Raw genomic sequence first — 21,784 nt, forward strand, 5'->3', positions numbered from 1 at the left:
CTTCCTCTTCTTCCTCTGAGTTATACTCCCAGAGACACACACACACACACACACACACACACACACACACACACACACACACATTTTTGGACAGTACTGGGGATTGAACCCAGGGGCATTCTACCTCTGAGCTACACCCCAAGCCAAAGTTTTTATTTTTATTTTTTGGTGTACTGGGGTTCCTGGAAGCCCTTCTACCTCCGGGCTACATTTCCAGACCTATTTTATATTTTTGAAACAGGGTCTCTTAAGCCAGTGCGGCTGGTTTTGAACCTGCACAATCCTCCTGTCTCTGCCTCCCAAGTGCTGGGATTACAAGCGTGCGCCATCACGCCTGGCTCCAAGCCAAAGTTTTTATTCTTTATTTTAAAACTAGGTCTAAGTTGCAGAAGGCCTCACTAAGTAGCTGAGGCTGTCCTTGAACAGCGATCCTCCTGTCTCAGCCTCCCAAGTACAGGGATTACAAGCATGTGCCACCATGCCCAAAATTTTCTTCTTTTTATACATTAAAGTTTACTATATGGCCATCACATTACCAATGCTGGATGATCAAAAAAATTCACTCATTTCTTTTTTTTTCCATATATATTCTTTTTATAAAATTCACTCATTTCTCAAGGACCCAAAGATAAGTCTGGGAGATTTATGAAATGCTACATAATGGCACAAAATTTTAGTCCTAGCTATTTAGGAGGTTGAGGCAGGAGGATCACAAGTTTAAGGCTAGACTGGGCAACTTAATAAGACTTTGTCTCAAAATAAAAAATAAGAGCCAGGTGTGGTAGCATACACTTCTACTCCCAGTATTTAGGAGGCCGAGACAAAAGAATTACAGGTTCATGGTCAGCCTCAGCAACTTGGCAAGGCCCTCAGCAACTTAAGACTCTGTTCCAAAATAAAAAATATAAATAGGGTTGAGGTGTATAGGTCAGAGGTAGATCTACTGGGTTTGATTCCCAGTACGACATAAATAAAATTAAAAATAAATAAATAAATAAAGGCTTAGGCTGGGCATGGTGGCACATGCTTGTTATCCTAGTACTTGGGAGGCTGAGACAGGAGGATCACAGGTTCACAGCCAGCCTCAGCAATTTGTAAGAACCTTTACAACTTAGTGAGACCCTGCTTCAAAATAAAGAATAAAAGTAGGGCTGGGGGTATAGCTCAGAGGTAGAAGGCCCCTGGGTTCAAGCCCTAGTACCACACACACAAAGGAATGATATGCAGAATAGCCAACAATGGAAAGATGGTCCTCTACTATAAGTTCTTTTTTCCTTTTGCTCTTTTATAGCTTCTGTTGATTCTTTTTTTTTTTTTTTTTTTTTTTTTGTGGTACTGGGGGTGAACCCAGGGGCTTTCTACCTCCGGGCTATACTCCCAGACCTATTTTTTATACTTTATTTGGAAACAGGGTCTCACTAAGTTGCTGAGAGCCTCACTAAGTAGCTGAGGCTGGCTTCAAACCTGTGTGATCCTCCTGTCTCAGCCTCCCAAGTGCTGGGATTACAAGCGTGCGCCTCCACACCCGGCATAGCTTCTGTTGATTCTAACTACTAGGCTTTGACCATCATGCAGCCTACCCTTCCACCAAACCTGGTCTTTTATTTTTTAACAGAGTCACACTAAGCAGCTGAGGCTGGCTGAGAACCTACAAGTCCTCCGGTCCTCAGCCAGTGACTATAAGCATGAGTCACCACCCCTGGCTAACCATTCCATGTATGTATGTATGTATGTATGTATGTATGTATGTATGTACATACGTACGTACGTACTGGGGATGAAACCCATGGGCATTTTACTTCCAAGCTACGTCCTCATTCATTCATTCATTCATTCATTCATTCATTCATTCATTTAGCGGTACTGGATATGAAACCTAGGGGCATCAATGAGTTGCAAAGGGCCTCGCTAAGTAGCTGAGGCTGTCCAAGAACCTCTTTCCTCCAGGTTCCACCTCCTGAATGCTGGGATTATCTTATTCTTTATTTTGAAACAGAGTCTCAATGAGTTGCAAGGGGCCTGCAAACCATGATCCTCCTGTCTTAGTCTCCCAAATGCAGGGATTATAAGCGTGCCCCACCATCATGCCTGGCTTCATTCCATTTTATCTTTTCTTTTTTTAATGGGTACTGGGGATTGAACCCAGGGACAATTCTACCTCTATACTTATGTACTATACCTCCAGTTCTATTTTATTATTTATTTATTTATTTTTAATTTTTATTTTTTGTAGTGCTGGGGATGGAACCCAGAGGCTTTCTACCTCCAGGCTATACTCCCAGACCTATTTTGTATTTTATTTGGAAACAGGGTCTCACTAAGTTGATGAGGGCCTCACTAAGTAGCTGAGGCTGGATTCGAACCTGTGTGATCCTCCTGTCTCAGCCTCCCAAGCACAGGGATTACAAGTGTGCGCCACCACACCCGGCTCTATTTTATTTAAAACAAGGTGTCACTAGGTTGGTGAGAATTTCACTACTTGCTGAGGCTATCCTTGAATGTGTAATTCTCTTGTCTCAGCCTACAAGTACTAGGATTACAGGCTTGTGCTGCCAAACCTGCTAATATCCTTCTTCTTCTTCGTGTGTGTGTGTGTGTGTGTGTGTGTGTGTGTGTGTGTGTATGTGTGTTACTGGGGATGGAACCCAGGGGCTTTCTACCTCTAGGGTATACCCCCAGACCTATTTTATATTTTTTATTTGGAAATAGGATCTCACTAAATTGCTGAATTGCTGAGAGCCTCACTAAGCTTCTGAGGCAGGCCTCGAACCTGGATCTTCCTGTTTCAGCCTCCCAAGTACTGGGATTACAAGCAGGTGCCACCACGCTCGCCTACATTCTTCTAAATTATACATGAGCAGAAGCAGCAAAAACATTCATAAGCTACAACAATGATCTCATTTGTTTATCTGTGGTACTAGGGATTGAACCAAGGGATGTTCTATCTCTTAGCCCCATCCCAGCACTTAAGTTTTTTTTTTCTTCTGGGTGTAGTGTAAAGTACTTGGGAGGCTGAGTCAGAAGAATTACAGGTTTGTGGCCAGCCTCAGATACTTAATAAGGCCCTCCACAACTTAATGAGACCCTGTTTCACATAAAAGAATAAAAGCTGGGCATTGTGGCACACACTTGTAATCCCAGTATTGGGAGGCTGAGGGGAAGATCGCAGATTTACGGCCAGCCTCACCTATTTATTAGTGAGTCCCTCTGCAACTTAGTGAGACCTTGTTTCAAAATATAGAATAAAAATAGAGCTAGGGGTGTAGCTTGGGGGTAGAATGCCCTTGGGTTCCATCCCCAGTATAGCAAAAGAAAAAAATTATTTTATTTTTTGTGGAAAAAAATTATTTTTTGCAGTACTGGGGATGGAACCCAGGGGCATTCTACCCCCAAGCTACAGCCTTAGCCCTATTTTTAGTCTTTTATTTATTTATATTTTGAAACAGGGTCTCACTGAGTTGCGAAGGGCCTAAGTAGCTGAGGCTGTCCTCGAACTGTGATCCTTCAGTCTCTGCCTCCCGAATGCTGGGATTACAAGGGTGCCCCACCACGCCCAACTCTGTTTTTGTGTTTTGCAGCAGGGTTTTGCCATATTGTTGAAGCTGTCTGAACCTGTGATTCTCCAGTGTCAGCCTCCCAAGCAATGGGATCACAGATGTGTGGCACCATGATGCCATTTAGATGGTTTTGCATTCTTTACTAGGCACTTCCTCTTTATAAAATAGTATTTTACAGTCCTTCAGATAGAAACAATTTCTTGGGATGAAAAATCATTCATGTGAAATTCAGTTTTGTAAACAAGAGTTTACGCTTCAAGTGATTTAATCCTTTAAGAGGACTGAGCTAGGAAGTAACCAGCCCCTTGGGTCAAAAATTAACTATACTAAAGAAGTTCTAGGACTAGAAACTTGTCAAGAATAAAGTACTTCTTCTGGGGATCTTTTTTTTTTTTTTTTTTTTTTTTTTTGCAGTACTGGGGATTGAACCCAGGGCATTCTACCTCTGAGCTACACTCCCAGTCCTATTTTTTATCCTTTATTTTGAAAGAGTTTCACTCGGAGGGCCTCATTAAGTAGCTGAAGCTGGCCACAAACCTGTGATCCTCCTGTCTTGGTCTCCCAAGTACTGGGATTACAAGCATGGGCCACCAGGAGGGTATGGATCTATCTTTGTGTGTATGTGTGTGTGTGGTCTGGGGGTGGAACCCAGGGGCTTTTCTACCTCCGGACTATACTTGCAGACCTATTTTATACTTTATTTGGAAACAGAGTCTCACTAAGTTGCTGAGAGCCTAAGTAGCTGAGACTGGCTTCTAACCTGTGTGATCCTCCTGTCTCAGCCTCCCAAGTGCTGGGATTACAAGCTTGTGCCACCACGGTAGGCGATCGATCTTGATAAATAATGTCTAGGGTAGCCTGGAATTATTTCATGAAGAGGAGATAAGAAAGAAAAGTTAAGGACCTATATATCATCTGGAAGAACTGAGTCCTTAGAGCAGTCCTCTTAACTGGGGGTTGTTTTGTTCCCACATCAAATGCATCAGCCGGGCGTGGTGGCGCAACGCTTGTTAGCCCCGTGCTTGGGAGGCTGAGACAGGAGGATCACACGGGTTCGAAGCCAGCCTCAGCTACTTAGGTTCTCAGTAACCTAGTGAGACCCTGTTTCCAAATTAAAAAAAAAAAAAAAAAAAAAGGTCTGGGATTATAGCCCGGAGGTAGAAAGCCTCTGGGTTCCACCCCCAGTACCACCAAATGCATCAAAATCTTGGGATAAATTTGTAAACACTGACAGTAAAAGCAGAGAAAAAAATTACCTTTGGGCCTTGAAGTCCTAAAGCTTTTGAGTATACTGTGTTTAGGAAAGCACCTGAACCTTTTTTTTTTTTTTTTCTGGTGATGCTAGGAAGAAAACCAAGGCCTAGAGCCATGTGTGGTGGCACGTTTGTAATCCCAGAACTTGGGAGGCTGAGACAGGAAGATCGAAGGTTTCTGGGCCAGCCTCAGGCACTTATAGTGAGTCCCTCCACAGCTTAGTGAGATCCTGTTTCAAAATAAAGAGTAAAAAAAAGGTCTGGGGGTTTAGATAGGAGGTAGAATGCCCCTAGTTTCAATCCCCAGTACTGCAAAAGTTAAAATAAAATAAAATAAAATAAAATAAAATAGGGCTGGGAGTGTAGCTAGGAGGTAGAATGCTGCTGGGTTCAATTCCTAGTACAGAAAGAAAGAAAGAAAGAAGAGAAAGAGAGGGAGAGAGGAAGAGAAGAGAAGAGAAGAGAAGAGAAGAGAAGAGAAGGGAAGGGAAGGGAAGGGAAGGGAAGGGAAGGGAAGGGAAGGGAAAGGAAGAGAACCCAGGGCCTCATGCATGCTAGGCAGGCACTTTACCACACTAAGCTACATATCCAGACCCAGATGAGCCTCTTGTAATAGACCTTCAGACATATAATATCAGTTTGAGATGAATTCTGAAGCAAATTCTAGGGTTTGTTAAGTCAAAGACAGAATAGGAATGACAGAAATAAAGTGATCTGGAAATAAGACATTTAAATTACACAGCACCCACTTCAGTACACTGAAAATGTGGAGAGAAACAGATCCTTAGTCAGTCTGCAGAAATATTTCTAGCAGCTTTTCAGTCATGTGGGAAGGGGAACAGTGAGACCTTGTTTCAAAATAAATAAAAAATAGGACTGAGGGTATAGCTCAGGGGTAGGTAGAATGCCTCTGGGTTCAACTCCTAGTACAAAAAAAAAAATTTTAAAGGTACAAATGTTGCCGGACATGGTGGCGCACGCTTATAATCCCCACGCTTGGGAGGCAGAGACAGGAGGATTGCACAGGTTCAAAGCCAGCCGCGTGCGCTGGCTTAGGAGACCGGTTCCAAATAAAAATGTAAATATAGGTCTGGGAGTGTAGTCCGGAGGTAGAAGGGCTTCTAGGAACCCCAGTAACACCAAAAAAAAAAAAAAAAAAAAAAAAAGTACAAATGTTGAGCCCCAGTAATCTTCATAAACATAATCAACATCTGAAATTTTCGACTTTATCTATAAAGTCAGAATTGACTATTATTTACTGAAGACCTGCTATGTGCCAAGGACTTGGGATATAGCAGTTGCTGCCATTGTGAAGTTCACCATCTAGTGGGGGAGACAGATTAATCAAATTTATATGCCTCTGCTACTTAGGCCCTTTGCAACTTACTGAGACCCTGTTTCAAAATAAAGAATAAAAAAATAGGGCTGGGAGCCGGGTGTGGTGGTGCAAGCTTATAATCCCAGCATTGGCAGGCTGAGACTGGAGGATTGTGGTTCATGGAGAGCTGCAGCTACTGCTTAGTAAGGCTTTTGCAACTCAGTGAGACCCTATTTCAAAATAAGAATAAAAAATAGGGCCTTGCAGGTGGTACAGCACTCTGGGTTTGACCCCTGGTTTGAAAAAGATAAAAGAGAGAATCCCTTAAAAAACTAAGCTAAGAACAACAACAAAAATTCCTTTAAAAAATAGGGCTGTGGGTGTAGCTCAGAAGTAGAATGCCCCTGGGTTCCAACCCCAGTACCACAAAACAAACAAACAAACAAACAAACAAACAAATAAAATTAAAATAAAAAATAGGGCTGGGGTGTAGCTCAGAGGTACAATGCCTTCCTTGCGTTGGCTAGGTTTGGAAAGATCATGAATTCAATATATTACATATGGCCATGGAGATATGTTACTTAAGCCTCTGAGTAAGGGTAGGAAGAAAGGCAAAGAGGAGAAGTTTTACCTTGATATCAGCTCTGAGCTCAACCAATTGCTCCTCTGACATTCGCACAGCTACATCAGTCATCTTCTTTAGAAGTTCAGCTTTCTTTTGTCGGCTAAGCAAAATTTCCACTGTAAAGGAAAAGGGAGTATGATTTTTATGTTTTTGCTAAGTAAGATAAATAACTAAAAGCATAAGCTTTGCAGTATATATTCAGACAGCCAAAGGCTTCGCTACCCAACCATCCAGAAAATGAAAATACCAAAGGCCCACCCAGTCAGTTTCTACCTTCTGGAGGGTCTCTGAAGGCAATTAATAGGTAAACAAAAAAAAATTTTTTTTTTGGGGTGCTGGGGATGGAACCCAGGGGCATTCAACCACCAAGCTACACTCACAGCCCTATTTTTTTTATCCTTTGTTTTGAAACAGGGTCTTTACCTATGTAATATTGAAGGAGTGAGCATATAACTTCTCTGTTAATTACTGGGACCCCAATCCACAACATATTCACACCGGATTGAAGATTTAAAATTACACAGAAGACCAGGCTTTTTAGCTACGCAGAAGACCAGGCTTTTTAGCTTAAATGTACTGTTAGATAAGAGTTTAGAGGTACTGTCATGGAGAAGAAGGTGGGTACCTTCTTATTTTAGAGAAAAGGAGGTTATTAGGCAGCTATAGGGGAAGGATGTAGCAAAGACTGTTACTGGACTAAATATCCTGTGTGTTTTCCTTCCCTCCCTCCCTCCCTCCCCCCCCCCCTCTCTCTCTCTCTTTTTCCCTATCAGAAATCCTATGTTAACAGGCAGGTATGATGGCATCTCCTAGTACTTGTGAGGCTGAGATGGGAGAATCATAGGTTTGCTGCCAGCCTCAGCTACTTTGAGAGGTCCTGTGTAATTCAGTGAGATCCTGTTTCCAAATTAAAAAAAAAAAAAAAAAAAAAAAAAAAACTTTAGGGGGAGGGGATTACAGCTTGGAGGTAAAATGCCCCTGGCTTCCATCTTCAGTATAGCAAAAAAAAAAAAAAAAAAAAAAGATAAAAAATAAAAAAATAAATAAAATAAAATCCTGTTTATTTGAAATATAGTTGAAATTTTCTATAAAAGATTACATATTATTATATATATATTTCTTTTGTTGGTGCTGGGGATTGAACCCAGAGTCAATCTCAGAGCTACACCCCAGCCTGATATTTTATTCTTTACTTTGAAACAGGTTTCATTAAGTTGCAGAAGGCCTTACTAAGTAGCTGAGGCCGGCTGTGAACCCAGATCCTCTTGTCTCAGGCTTCTAAGTACTGGGATTATAAGCATGTGCCACCATGCCCAGCTAAAAGATTATATATATATTTTAAAGCAGGCCTGGTGGCACATGCTTGTAATCCCAGTACTTGGAAAGATGAAGAGGATCACAAGTTTGCAGCCAGTCTCACCCTTCTTAGTGAGGCCCTGTTTCAAAATAAAGAACAAAAAATAAAGCTAGGGGTGTAGCTTGGAGGTAGAATGCTTCTGGATTCAATCTTCAATACTACACACAAATAAAATGATATATATTTTAAAGTAGTTATTTATTTAGCACTAGGAATTGAATGCAGGGCCACTCTAACACTCAGCTACATCTCCTGCTCTTTTATTTTTACAAATTGCTGATGATACCCTTGAACTTGTAATCCTCCAAGCACTATAGGAGTAGACCACGGTGCCCAGCTTAAAAAGTATATTTAAAGCCAGGCATGGTGGTGCACGCTTGTAATCCCAGCACTTGGGAGGCTGAGACAGGAGGATCATGTAGGTTCAAAGCCAGCCTCAGCTACTTAGTGAGGCTTTCAGCAACTTAGTGAGACCCTGTTTCCAAATAAAATATAAAATAGGTCTGGGAGTGTAGCCTGAAGGTAGAAAAGCCTCTGGGTTCCATCCCCAGCACTCCCCCCCACCCACAATATCACCTTCCCTTAGTGACCCAGTTTTAAATTAAAAAGGAGCTAGACATGGTGGTGCATGCTTGTAATCCCAGCATTTGGGAGGCCGAGACAAGAGGATTGTGGTTCAAAGACAGCGTCAGCTACTTAGCAAGGCCCTTTGCAACTCAGTGAGATCCAGGTTGGCTTCAAACTCCCAATCTTCCTTCAGACTCCCAAGTACTGGCATTACAGCCATATACCACTGTGCATAGTTAAATATATAAACTCTTACTGTGGAACTCATATTAAGCTTCTGTTATAAGGGTTGAGAAGTAGGAACCTAGTACTTGTGTAGATAATAGGGGTTTTTTTTTTTTTTTTTTTTTTGGGGGGGTGGTACTGGGGTTCCTGGAAGCCCTTCTACTTCCGGGCTACACTCCCAGACCTATTTTTACATTTTTATTTGGAAACAGGGTCTCCTAAGCCAGCGCGCGTGGCTGGCTTCGAACCTGCGCGATCCTCCTGTCTCTGCCTCCCAAGCACGGGGATTACAAGCATGCGCCACCACGCCCGGCAAGATAATAGTTTTAATTAAATGTCAATCATCTTACTTGCTTCAGCTTTTACTTTGTCCATTTCAGCAAGCAATGCCACTTCTCGATCCATTAAACTACGGAAAGATGACAAAGAAAGAAAGGTTTGATTAGAAACTCAAAACATGAATAGCACATTATTAAAGGGAATAAGCATGTGCTGAGTCTGCTCATTAAAAGCATAGGTAACCCTATACAAAACATGACGTTTTTTTTTTCCAGGATTGAAATGTAGGGGCATTCTACCTCCGAGCTACACCCCCCCAGACCTATTTTATTTCTTATTTTGAAACAGGGTCTCACTAGTTGCAGAGGGACTCACAAGTTGCTGAGGATGGCTCCAAAGCTGCGATCCTCCTGTCTCAGCCTCCCAAGTGCTGGGATTACAAGTGTGCACCACCACTTCTGGCTTGCACTTAAGTTTCTTTTTTCTTTCTTTCTTTCTTTTTCTTTTTTTGGTGGTTCTGGGGTTCCTGGAAACCCTTCTACCTCCGGTATACACTCCCAGACACCTATTTTTCATATATATATATTTTATTTGAAAACGGTCTTTTAAGCCAGCGAGGCTGGCTTCGAACCTGCGCAATCCTCCTGTCTCTGCCTCCCAAGTGTGGGGACTACAAGCATGTGCCACCACACCTGGCCTTATTTTTTATTCTTTATTTTGAAACAGAGTCTCACTAAGTTGTAGAGTGCCTTCCTAAGTAGTTGAGACTGGCCATGAATCTGTGATCCTCATGTCTCAGCCTCCCAAGTACTGAAATTATAAGCATGTGCCACCACACTCAGCTAAAAATTTCTAATAAAATAAATAAACCCAGTTCACTTTTATTTCTATATATTAAAATAAACCACTAACTAGAAGTCCAAGAGTTGAGAACCAGAAGATGGCAGTAGCAAGCTATAAAACGCTTCTTGGTAGGTTGTGCTAAAAGCAAGTCCTTGTAGAAAATATTTTCTTTCTTTCTTTTCTTTTCTTTTTTCTTTTTTTTTTGGTGGTACTGGGGTGCCTGGAAACCCTTCTAACTCCGGGCTACACACCCAGATTCATTTTTATATTTTTTATTTGGAAACAGGGTCTCTTAAGACAGCAAGGCTGGCTACGAACCTGCGTGTTCCTCCTGTCTCCGCCTCCCAAGCACGGGGATTACAAGTGTGTGTCACCACGCCCGGCTTGTAGAAAATATTTTCACATACGTACTCAACACTTTTCATGTTCTGGTCTATGTAATTTGAAGGCTTTGCATCTAATAATATTTTTTTGTGGTACTGGGAATTGAACCCAGGGCTGCTCTACCTTTGAGCTACACCCCCAGCCCTATATTACTGTTATTTTTTGTGGGTCTGGAGATAGAACCCAGGGGCATTCGACCTCTGAGCTACACCCCCTGCCCTATTTTTTATTATTTATTTTGAAACAGGGTCTCACTAAGTTGGGAGGGCCTCACTAAGTAGCTGAGGCTGTCTGCAAACTGCAATCCTCTGGTCTCAGCCACTTGAATACTGGGATTACAAGCATGTGCCATCACGCCTGGCTATATTATTGTTTACTTTATTTTATTATTTTTTTGTGGCACTGGGGATGGAACCCAGGGGCCTTCAACCTCCATGATACACCTCCAGACCTATTTTATATTTTACTTGGAAACAGAGTCTCACTAAGTTTCTGAGAGCCTCACTAAGCTTCTGAGGCTGGCTTCGAACCAGCGATTCTCCTGTCTCAGCCTCCCAAGTGCTGGAATTACAAGCGTGCACCACCATGCCGGGCTCTATATTGTTGTTTATTTTAAAACAGGGTCTAGCCGGGTGTGGTGGCACACGCTTGTAATCCCAGCATTCGGGAGGCTGAGACAGGAGGATCGCGGTTTGCGGACAGCCTCAGCTACTTAGTGAGGCCCTCTGGAACTCAGTGAGACCCGGTTTCAAAATAAAGAATAAAAAATAGGGCAGGGGCTGTAGCTCGGAGGTCGAATGCCTCTGGGTTGCATCCCCAGACCCGCAAAACAAACAAACAAACAGACAAACAAATAAATAAAAACAGGGTCTAATCTGCAGAGGGCCTCATGTTGTTGAGGCTGTCCTCGAACCTGAAATTCTTCCATCTCAGCCTCCCAAGTGCTTCTACAACCAACCTGTGATAAACATTTAATAGTAATCTAGAAGCCGGGCATGGTGGTGCAGGCTTGCAATCCCAGCATTTGGGAGGCTGAGATGGGAGGATCACAGTTCAGAGACAGCCTCAGGTACTATAATTAGTGAGGCCCTTTGCAACTCAGTGAGACTCTATTTCAAAAATAAAAAGACTAAAAACTAGAGCTAGGGGTGTAGCTTGAGGCACAATGCCCCTGGGGTTCCATCTCCAGTACCCCTCCCCCCCAAAAAAAAAGTCCTTATTAAAGAGACCAGCCTGGCATGGTGGTGCATGGTTCGAGGCCAGCCTCACTGGCATAAGAGACCCTGTTTTCAAATAAAAATATAAAAATGGGTCAGGAAGTGTAGCCTGGAGGCAGAAGGGTTTCCAGTACCACAAAAAAAAAAAAAAAAAAAAAGACCAGAAGCCATTTGGTTGCACACACTTATAAACCCAGTGGGAGGCTAAGACAGGAGGATTGCAAGTTTGTGGCCAGCCTCAGCTATTTATGAGACCCTCTACAACTCAGTGAAATCTTGTTTCAAAATAAAGAGTAAGCGCCAGGCCTGGTGGTGCATGCTTGTAATCCCAGCATTCCCGAGGCTGAGACTGAGAATCTCGGTTCACAGATGGCCTCAGTTACTTAGTGAGGCCCTGTTTCAAAATAAAGAATAAAAAATAGGGCAGGGCGTGTAGCTCGGAGGTCGAATGCCCCTGGGTTCCATTCCCAGACCTGCAATAAGTAAGTAAGTAAGTAAGTAAATAAATAAATAATTTAAAAAATTCTAGCTGGGCGTGGTGGCACACCCTTGTAATCCCTGCGCTTGGGAGGCAGAGACAGGAGGATCGCGCAGGTTTGAAGCCGGCTGCACTGGCTTAAGAGACCCTGTTTCCAAATAAAAAAAAGTATAAAAATAGGTGTCTGGGAGTGTATCCCAGAGGTAGAAGGGCTTCCAGGAACCCCAGTACTACCAAAAAAAAAAAAAAAAAAAATTAATTAAATAAATAAAAACTCTATAAGCATCAGACTAAAGAAAAGATAAAACTACTGGGGAATAGCCATACTTTGCTAAGAAAGCAATTCCCAAACCTTAGCAATATTTTGCTCCAAAAATTCTAGGAGCTTTTGGAATACCTAAAAGGCAAAACAAAAGCACAAGTGAAACAAGAGATGGATGCCAGGCCTTCAGTTTGACATTATCTCTTTTCTGTTGCCAAATCACCTTAAGATGCAGACACTATATCCACCAAATGACAAATTCTGTCTCTGACAGAGCTTATAAAATATTAAAAGACTTCAGCAAGCAGGTAGGATTTTCACAGTTTACATTATTAGGAAAAGTAGAATGCCACCCAGGTGTGGTGGTGCATTCTTGTAATCCCAGCATTCGGGAGGCTGAGACAGGAGGATCCAGGTTCACGGCCACCCCCAGCTATTTAGTGAGGTCCTTTGCAACTCAGTGAGACCAAAGAGGGCTGGGGGCGTAGCTCAGAGGTAGAATGATGCTGGGCTTCCATCCTCAGTACCACACACACACACACACACACACACACACACACACACACACACACTAGAATGCCACATGAACCTTTTTGCAAGGATATTAAATTCTGACCAACAAAATCAAAACTTTTGTGTGTGTGGCAATATGAGCTACTACACTATGATGGTCTTTTATCTCCCCCCATGAGAATAACTAGCATCCATTTAAGAGCTGGTTTCTTCATCGATTCACTGGTGATCACAAGAAAAACTCACATGGCAGTGCATGGTCAACATATGAGCTTTCCTTAAAAAAATGTACATTTTCATGCCAAAGACCAAAAAAATGCAGTAACCACTGCTACTTCCTTTTTCTTCTCATATTGCCATTTTTTTTTCTTTTGCAGTACTGGGGATTGAACCCAGGGGTATTCTACCTTGAAGCTACATCCCAGCCCTGTTTTTTATTCTTTATCTTGAAACAGGGTCTTACTAAGTTGTGGAGGGCCTCACTATGTAGCTGAGGCTGGCTGCAAACCTGCAATCCACCTGTCTTAGCCTCCTAAGTATTGAGCTATTGCCATCTATTGATAATATCTATCAAAAGGCTCAGATTTAAAGCCAGACATGGTGGCACACGCTTGTAATCCCAGCATTTGGGAGGCAGAGACAGGAGGATCGCAGTTAGAGGACAGCCTCAGCTACTACTTAGTGAGGCCCTTTGCAACTCAGTGAGACACTGTTTCAAAATTAAGAAATAAAATAGGTAGGGGTGTAGCTGGGAGGTAGAATGCCCCTGGGTTCCATCACCAAAGAGAAATCTCTTTCTTAATGGTATTTTGGGAATGTTGTCAAAGAAAAACTTAGTTGGTATTTGAAATTTTTCATTAATTTTTTTTTTTTTTTTGGTGTGTGTGTACGTGGAACTGGGGATTTAACTCAGGGGCATTCTCCCTCTGAGCTACACTCCCAGCCCTGTTTTTATCATTTATTTACTTATTTATTTTGCGGTACTGGGAATGGAACCCAGAGGCATTCTCCCTCTGAGCTACCTCCCCAGCCCTATTTTCTATTCTTTATTTTTGAAACAGGGTCTCATTGGGGCCGTCCACAAATTGCAATCCTCCTGTCTCAGCCTCACAAATGCTGGAATTACAAGCGTGCACCACCATGTCTGGCTTAGCCTTTATTTTGAAACAGGGTCTAAGTAGCTAAGGCTGGCCATGGACCTGCAATGCCCTACTCTCAGACTCACAAGTACTGGGATTATAACCATGCCTGGCATTCCATTAAGTTTTTACAAATATTTAAAACACAAAAATGCATATTAAAATATAGTAACTTTTTCTTATTTGTGATTGTGGTTCTCAGACAGCCTCAGCTACTTAGTGAGGCCTTTCGCAATTCAGTGAGACTCTGTTTCAAAATAAAGAACAAAAAATTGGGCAGGGGGTGTAGCTTGGAGGTCAAATCCCTCTGGGTTCCAGCCCCAGACCCGCACACACACACAGACCCCCAGACACACACACACGCACGCACGCACACAATCACAAAATCACATGCTGGGCATGGTGATGTACTTCTGTAATCCCAGTACTTGGGAGGCTGAAACAATAAGATCACAAGTTCGAGTTCAGCCTCAGCAATTTAGCATGGTCCTCAGCAACTTAGCGAGACCCTGTTTGAAAATAAAAAAATAGGGCTGGGGGTGTAGCTCAGAGGAAGAAACATCCCTAGGTTCAATTTCCAGTATCATGGGGTGGGGGGGGGCTATAATATGAGGTAATAGTTGATTTTTTTTTTTGGGGGGGTTGGTGCTAGGGATTAAACCCAAGTGCATTCTATCTCTAAACTATACACTGGCACTTAAAACAAAAAACAAACAAACAAAAAGAATAGGGTCTTGTTCTTTTGCTGAGGCTGGCCTCGATTCTGCTATTCTCCTATCTCAGCCTCCCAAGCACTGGGATTCCAAGCATGCACCACCATGCCTGGCCAAGGTAATAGTTTTTAGATGTCATATCTGGAAGCAATGAGCCCTTTCAGAGAGTGATGAAAAGCTCATTCAGATTGTTAGACATTCTGTGTGACCTTGTTTACTTCAATATCTCAAATCCCTCAAGGTGTTACTAAATAGAAATATGCCACAATAAGTACCTGGAAGACTGAACTATGAAAGTGCTAATAAAATCTGCTCAATGTTGCTGGGACCCTGCTTAGAAAGACAGTAGGTATTATGAAGCCAGGGCCTTACTCAGTGAAGGGAATTTCTGTATTCTTTCTTCAATCATTAAAGACAATTTGAAGCCGGATGTGGTGGTGCATACCTGTAATCCCAGTATTTGGGAAGCTGAGACAGGAGGATTTCAGGTTTAAGGACAGCCTTAGCAATCACTGAGACTGATTGACCTAACAAGACCCTGTTTCAAAACGAAATAATAAAATAGGGCCAGGGGTGTAGCCTGGAGGTAGAATTGCCTCTGTTCAATTCCCAGTACCAGAAAAAAGAAAAAAAGACAATTTAGGAAGAGTGGCCACTGTTATTAGGGAAAAAGACTGGTAGCAGAATGGTCTAAATTTCCTTCCCTACTTACAAGGACTTGTTACATCATCATCACATTTGTTCAAATTATTCTAAAACTTTTGCACAATTCAGTTACTTAGAATAGCTGATATTGCTGCATTAATATTCATATCTCTAAGATTATATTGTATAGCCAGGCATGGTGGTGAATACCTGCAATCCTAGTACTTGGGAGGCTGAGACAGGAGGATCGCAGGTTTGAAGCCAATCTCAGCAATACCGTGAGTCTTTCAGTAACCTAGTGAGACCCTATTTCTTTTTTTTTTTTTAATTTTTTTTATTGGTGCATTATATTCATACAACTTATTGGGGTAAAAAACTTGTATGTACAAACATGTACTCATCGCTGATTTAACCCCTACCCAACCTATTTCAAAACAAAAAGTAATAGAGGAGCAAATAAGGCAACCTAACTGTGGGGATGGGAGGGGGGAGAAAGAAACTCTTAAAAGCACATGATGTACTTATTCATATTGAAGTCAACCACTAAACCAAGCCTTGGGGGAAGGGATAGGGAGGGAGTGAGGTGGGGACTGGGTGGGGGCTGGCTGCGTGATGTGTGCATTTATGTCTACATAAGTGTTTTACCACATTATGATGTATAAATACAATGCACTAATAAAAAAATATTAAAAAACATACAGAGAAAAAAAAAACAAAAAGTAAAAAGGGCTGGGTACATGTAACTTGGAGGTAGAAAGCCCTGAGTTTAATCTCCAATACCATAAAAAAAAATTAATTAAAAAAATTGTGTGTCTAACATAGTTAACATAGCCGGGCATGGTGGTACACACTTGTAATCCTAGCGCTTGGGAGGCTGAGACAGGAGGATCACACAGGTTCAAAGCCAGCCTTAGTTACTTAGTGAGGCTCTCAGTAACTTAGTGAGACCCTGTTTCTGAATAAAGTATAAAATAGGTCTGGGAATATAGCCCGAAGATAAAAAAAAAAAAAAAAGTCCCTGGGTTCCATCCCCAGTGCCACAAAAAAATTAAAAAATAATAATACACTTAACATGCAGGTTTCAATTTTAGTTCTTGTCTTTAGTAACTCCTTGGTACCCTCAAATGGTTAATTATCACTGTTTATGGTTACTGCATAGCAATATTATAATGAAAAGCAATATTATAATAAAAAACCCTCAGGTAATTCCACAACTATTTCAACAAATAATCAATAATGTTCTTAGAAACCAGGGTAATTCCACAATTATTTCAACAAATAATCAATAATGTCTCAGCCTCCCAATTACTGTAATTACAGGCATGTGCCACCACCCCTAAAAAAAAAAATTTTTTTTTTTGGTGGTACTAGGGATGGAACCCAGGGGCATTATACCTCTGAGCTACACCCGCAGCCTTTTTTTTTTTTTTTTTTTTTATTCTTTTATTTTGAAACAGTTCTCACTGAGTTGCAAAAGGCCTAAGTAGCTGAGGCTGTCCTCGAACCCAGATCCTCCTGTCTCAGTCTCCCAAATGCTAGGATGACAAGCATGCACTACCACACCCAGCTTCTATTTTTTTCTTTATTTGGAAACAGGGTCTCATTTAATTACAAAGGCCCTTACTTAAGTAGCTGAGGCCGCGAACCGTGATCCTCCTGTCTCAGCCTCCCAAATGCTGGGATTACAAGCGTGCGCTTGGCTTGAACTTGATTTTATTTGTTCAAAACCCAAGCCATATTTATTCCAATTCCATCAGCCAATCAAAGTAGAAATTCAAGCAAATCCAATGCAAAAAAATTATTTTTCCCCTTTGAAAACTTCTTCCCATAAAGAAAAACCAAAAAAAGAGAACTGCCATAGTTTTCATTCACTAGCAGAGAACTAATGAAGTTTCATGTGTTTTTGTGGAACTCCATACTTCTAGCACCATCCTGAAGTATAAATTCCTCTGCCTTCAACAGAAGCAAAAGAAGCAAAACATCATTTATGCGCCAGATCATCACACTCAGCTACAGAACTGCACTACAACTTAACTAAAAGAACTAGCTTATTAAATTAAATTTTAACCCTAAGAAAATTTTGTAAAATCTCTCTTTATAATTACAAAACATGTGATGCCTGCCTGTAGTACTAGGGATGGAACCCAGGGGATTCTACCTCCTAGCTACACCCCAGGCCCTATTTTTTATTCTTTTTTTCTGATACAGGGTCTCACTAAGGTGCAGAGGGCCTCACTAAACAGCTGAGGCCACCTGGAAATTTGCAATCCTCCTGTCTCAGCCTCCCAAGTACTGTGATTGCAAGTATGTGCTACCATGCCAGGCATCCAGATTTCTTGATAATTTTTTTATCTTAATTTCTCCCTTTAATGAATACCTTTGACTTTCATAAAACTGAAAGTATTTAAAAAAGGAAAGTTGAAGCCAGGCATGGTGGCACATACTTGTAAGCCCAGCATTTGGGAAGCTGAGATAGGAGAATCACAGTATATAGACAAGCCTCAGCTACTTAGTGAGGCCCTATGCAACTCAGTGAGACCCTGTTTCAAAATAAAGAATAAAAAATAGGACTGGTGGTGTAGCTCAGAGGTACAATGCCCCTGGTTTCCATTTCCAGTACCACAAATAAATAAATGATTAAGAAGGAAGTTGAGTTTATAATCTGTTGACATTTTTATAAATGAACACATTTTATGACAACTTTCCAAAGTAGTTTATATATACTCCAGCTTAATATTCTACTTTATAACCTTCCTCAACAGCCTTAAATTTAAGGGCTGGGTGTGGTAGGGCCTGCCTAAAATCCTAGTACTTGGGAAGCTGAGATCAGAAGATTGCAGGATCAAGACGAGCTTCAGCAGCGTAGTGAAATTCTCACCACCCTGTGAGAACCCATTTCAAAATAAAAAATAAAAAGAGCTGGGGTGTAGCTCAGAGGTAGAATGCCTATGGGTAGGCTGGGAGTGGTGGTGCATACTTGTAATCCCAGCATTTGGGAGGCTGAGACAGGAAGATTTCGGTTTGGGAACAGCCTCAACTACTTAGTGAGGCCCTTTGCAACTCTGTGAAACCCTGTTTCAAAGTACAGAATAAAAAATAGAAGCAGGGCATGGTGGCTCATATTTGTAATCCCAGTACTTGGGAGGCTGATAGGAGGATCACACAGGTTCGAAGCCAGCCTCAGCTACTTAGTGAGGCTTTCAGAAACTTAGTGAGACCCTGTTTCCAAATAAAATATGAAATAGGTCTGGGAGTGTAGCCCGGAGTTAGAAGGCCCCTGGGTTTCATTCCCCAGTACCCCCCCCCCACACACACACACAAAGAATAAAAAATAAGGCCGGGGGTATAGCTTGGAAGTAGAATGCCCCTAGGTTCCATCCCCAGTACAGCAAATTAAAAAAAAATAATAATAAGGAGACTTCCGGGAAGATGGCGACCGAGAAAAGCGGGGCTTAAGAGCCCCGCTAACAACTAATCTCCATTACCACAAAATCAGCGCCTTTCATAGCCAGAAAACACCATCACCAGAGAAACAAAAAAATCACCAGGCTCCAGAGAGAAAGCGAACTGAGAACAGAGCTCAGAGCCACAGAGGAGATACACTGGCCTCACACCCAAGGCCGCGGCAGCAGCGCCATACTGCCGGCAGCAGCGGCAACTTCACCGGACGGCTACAGCAAGCCGAGGTGAGCCACTGCGGAACACCCAGGCAGGATTTCTCGCCGCAGGTAAAATCTAAAGCTCCCAGTGGCTGAGCTCAGCACACGCTGCAGGGATTCAGAGGGGAAATCAAAACCAAGAAGAAATACGCCAGCCTCACGGCCGAGGGCGTAGCAGTGGTGCCATATTGCCACCGGCAGCAGCAGCAGAGAATTCACCGAATCCAGTACAGCTACATCTGTGTACTCAAGAACAGTGAGTCAAATTGCGGGCCACAGAGGAGAAATCCCAGTACTGTAATCCCTGGGACTTGACCCAGTGGGGGAGGGGTGGTGGCAGAGATATCACACCATAGGAGAACGTGCAACCTGGCACCCCCCCACAGTCTAAAGCAGCCTCTATCGACTCTCTGGGTCGGAGACTCTGTGATACAACCCAGTAAAGGAGTAGTGGGGTCTGAGATACTACAGACTCGAGATCCAGAACACCTTAAGTGAAGTCATAGTGACCCAACGGAAGAACCCAGAGAAGGCATAAACTTCCGAAATCATGGGAAAGAGGAATAATACTGGAGCAATGAATGCCCACAACCCCACAACATCAGAACCCGATAAAACAGAAAATCAGAGATTTCTAGAAGATCAAATCAGGAAAATAACTGTAGAAATAATAGAGGTGCTTCGAAAAGAACTCAGAGAGAGCCAAAAAGAGATAAAGGATGCAATTAATGAAGTAAAGGCCTCAATTCAAAGCACAAACAACCGATTAGACCACATGGAGAACAGAATCTCGCTCTTAGAAGATGGTAATTCCAAAAATGAACACATAGTTTCTAATCTAGGAAAAAATATCCGACAGCAGGAATCTGATATTGAAGAAATATGGGCCCATTTTAAGAGAGCTAACCTAAGAATAATTGGAATAGAGGAGGGAAAAGAAAGTGAAACCAAAGGGATCAACAATCTCTTCAAGGAAGTAATAGCAGAAAATTTTCCAAACATAGAGCAAGAGGTCGATACACAGGTCCAGGAAACTTATAGAACTCCATTTAGACAGGATCGGAGAAGAGGATCCCCACGCCACATAATTGTCAAAATGACCAATGTGGAAGCCAAGCAGAGAATCTTAAAGGCAACAAAAACAAAGGGCCAAGTGACATTCAGAGGCAAACCGATTAGAATCACTCCAGACTTCCCAAACCAAGTCATGAGAGCCAGAAGGGCTTGGAGTCACATATTCCAAACTCTGAAAGAAAACTTGCAGCAAAAAATTTCCTACCCAGCAAAACTTTCTATCAAATTAGATGGAGAAATAAGAAGCTTCCATGACAAACAGAAACTAAAGGAATTTATGTCTTCAAAACCAGCACTAGAGAAAATACTCAAAGAGATTAACTACAAACAAGAAATAGGTAACACACACCAGAACCAGAGAAACAAGAGTTTCCATCCAACAGACAACTAAGATTGGTTATATGTGGAGATTCATTATTTATGTTAGTCTTTTACCTATCTCTAAATGGTATTGTTTGCCTTTATTGTTGTTAATTTTTAGGATTTCTAGTTGGAATATTAATATACCTTCAGATATAGCATTTGGAAATATTTTATCCCATTCTATTAGTAACTGTTAACTCTGTTTACTTTGTCTTTGGATATACAATATATTTTTTTTTTTTTTTAGGGAGTTTGTACACTCTTCTGTTGCCTGTGCCATTGAAATCATATCCAAGAAATCACTGCCAATTTCAATGTTGTGAGGTTTAATGACCCAGATTTTCTCCTAAAAGTTTATAGTCTTAAGATTTATATTTAGGTCTATTATCTATTTTGAGTTAATATTTGTATATGGGATTAGGTAAGGGTCCAACTTTATTCTTTTCCATGTAATTATTATGTTTCAACAATATTTAGTTAAAAGATTATTATTTCCACCACCAAATGTTCGTGGAAACCTTGTCAAAAATAACTTGACAATATAGGGAAGAATTTAGCTCTAGGCTTTTATTTAACTCCAATGGTTTATATATCTGCCTTTAGAATAGTACTACACTGTTTCAATTATTGTAGCTTTATATGGTTTGAAATCAGAAAATATATATCTTCTAGCTTTGTTCTTTTTCAAGATCATTTTGGGTACCTAGAGTCCATATTCCATATTAGGATAGATTTTTTTTTCTGAAAAATAAATATATAAATATATGATAGTTTTACCTAAAAAAATAGAAAAAAAATATTCTCTGGTAAGAAAGAAAGTAAAAAGAAATATTGAAATGTTATCTTTAAGTCATCAAAAGCTTGGTATCAGACAAATGAAACTGTTCTGTGAGATTATCATTTTTAATTTTGGATAAATTGCTATAATACTAGATGTCAACCACTAAGCCAAGCATGGGAGGGAGGGATGGGGAGAGAATGGGGTGGGGATTGGGTGGGGGCTGACTGGGCGATGTGTGCATGTATGTCTACAAAAGTTTGTATCCCACTATGATGTATGAATACAGTGCACCAATAAAAAATAAAAAAATTAAAAAATAAAAAAATAAAATTAAAGAATGCCAATGGGTTTAATCCTGTCTGTCTGTCTGTCTGTCTCTCTCTCTCACACACACACATACACATACACACACACACACACACACACACACACACACACACACAGAGCAAACTTAAGGCAATTAACCACTCCAACAATGTAAAAGAGACAATTTTTTTGGGGGGGTGCGCGGGTCTTGGGATGGAACCCAGGG

At 41.5% G+C, this 21,784-nt stretch overlaps 1 protein-coding gene across 2 annotated transcripts in view; it reads right to left on the bottom strand.

The window, feature by feature from the left end:
• The window catches only part of SPATS2 (spermatogenesis associated serine rich 2), a gene marked incomplete at both ends in the record, with an annotated part of 69,911 nt that overhangs the window by 7,629 nt on the left and 40,498 nt on the right, over nt 1–21,784 (bottom strand). For both annotated transcript variants that reach the window (XM_080706081.1, XM_080706080.1), the window contains 2 exons: nt 6,760–6,869; nt 9,253–9,311. In XM_080706081.1, coding sequence (XP_080562207.1) covers nt 6,760–6,869; nt 9,253–9,311 — 169 coding nt within the window. The remainder of the gene's footprint in view (nt 1–6,759; nt 6,870–9,252; nt 9,312–21,784) is intronic.

This window comes from Muscardinus avellanarius (assembly GCF_963383645.1).
Source record: "Muscardinus avellanarius genome assembly, chromosome: 11".
Lineage (NCBI taxonomy): Eukaryota > Metazoa > Chordata > Mammalia > Rodentia > Gliridae > Muscardinus > Muscardinus avellanarius.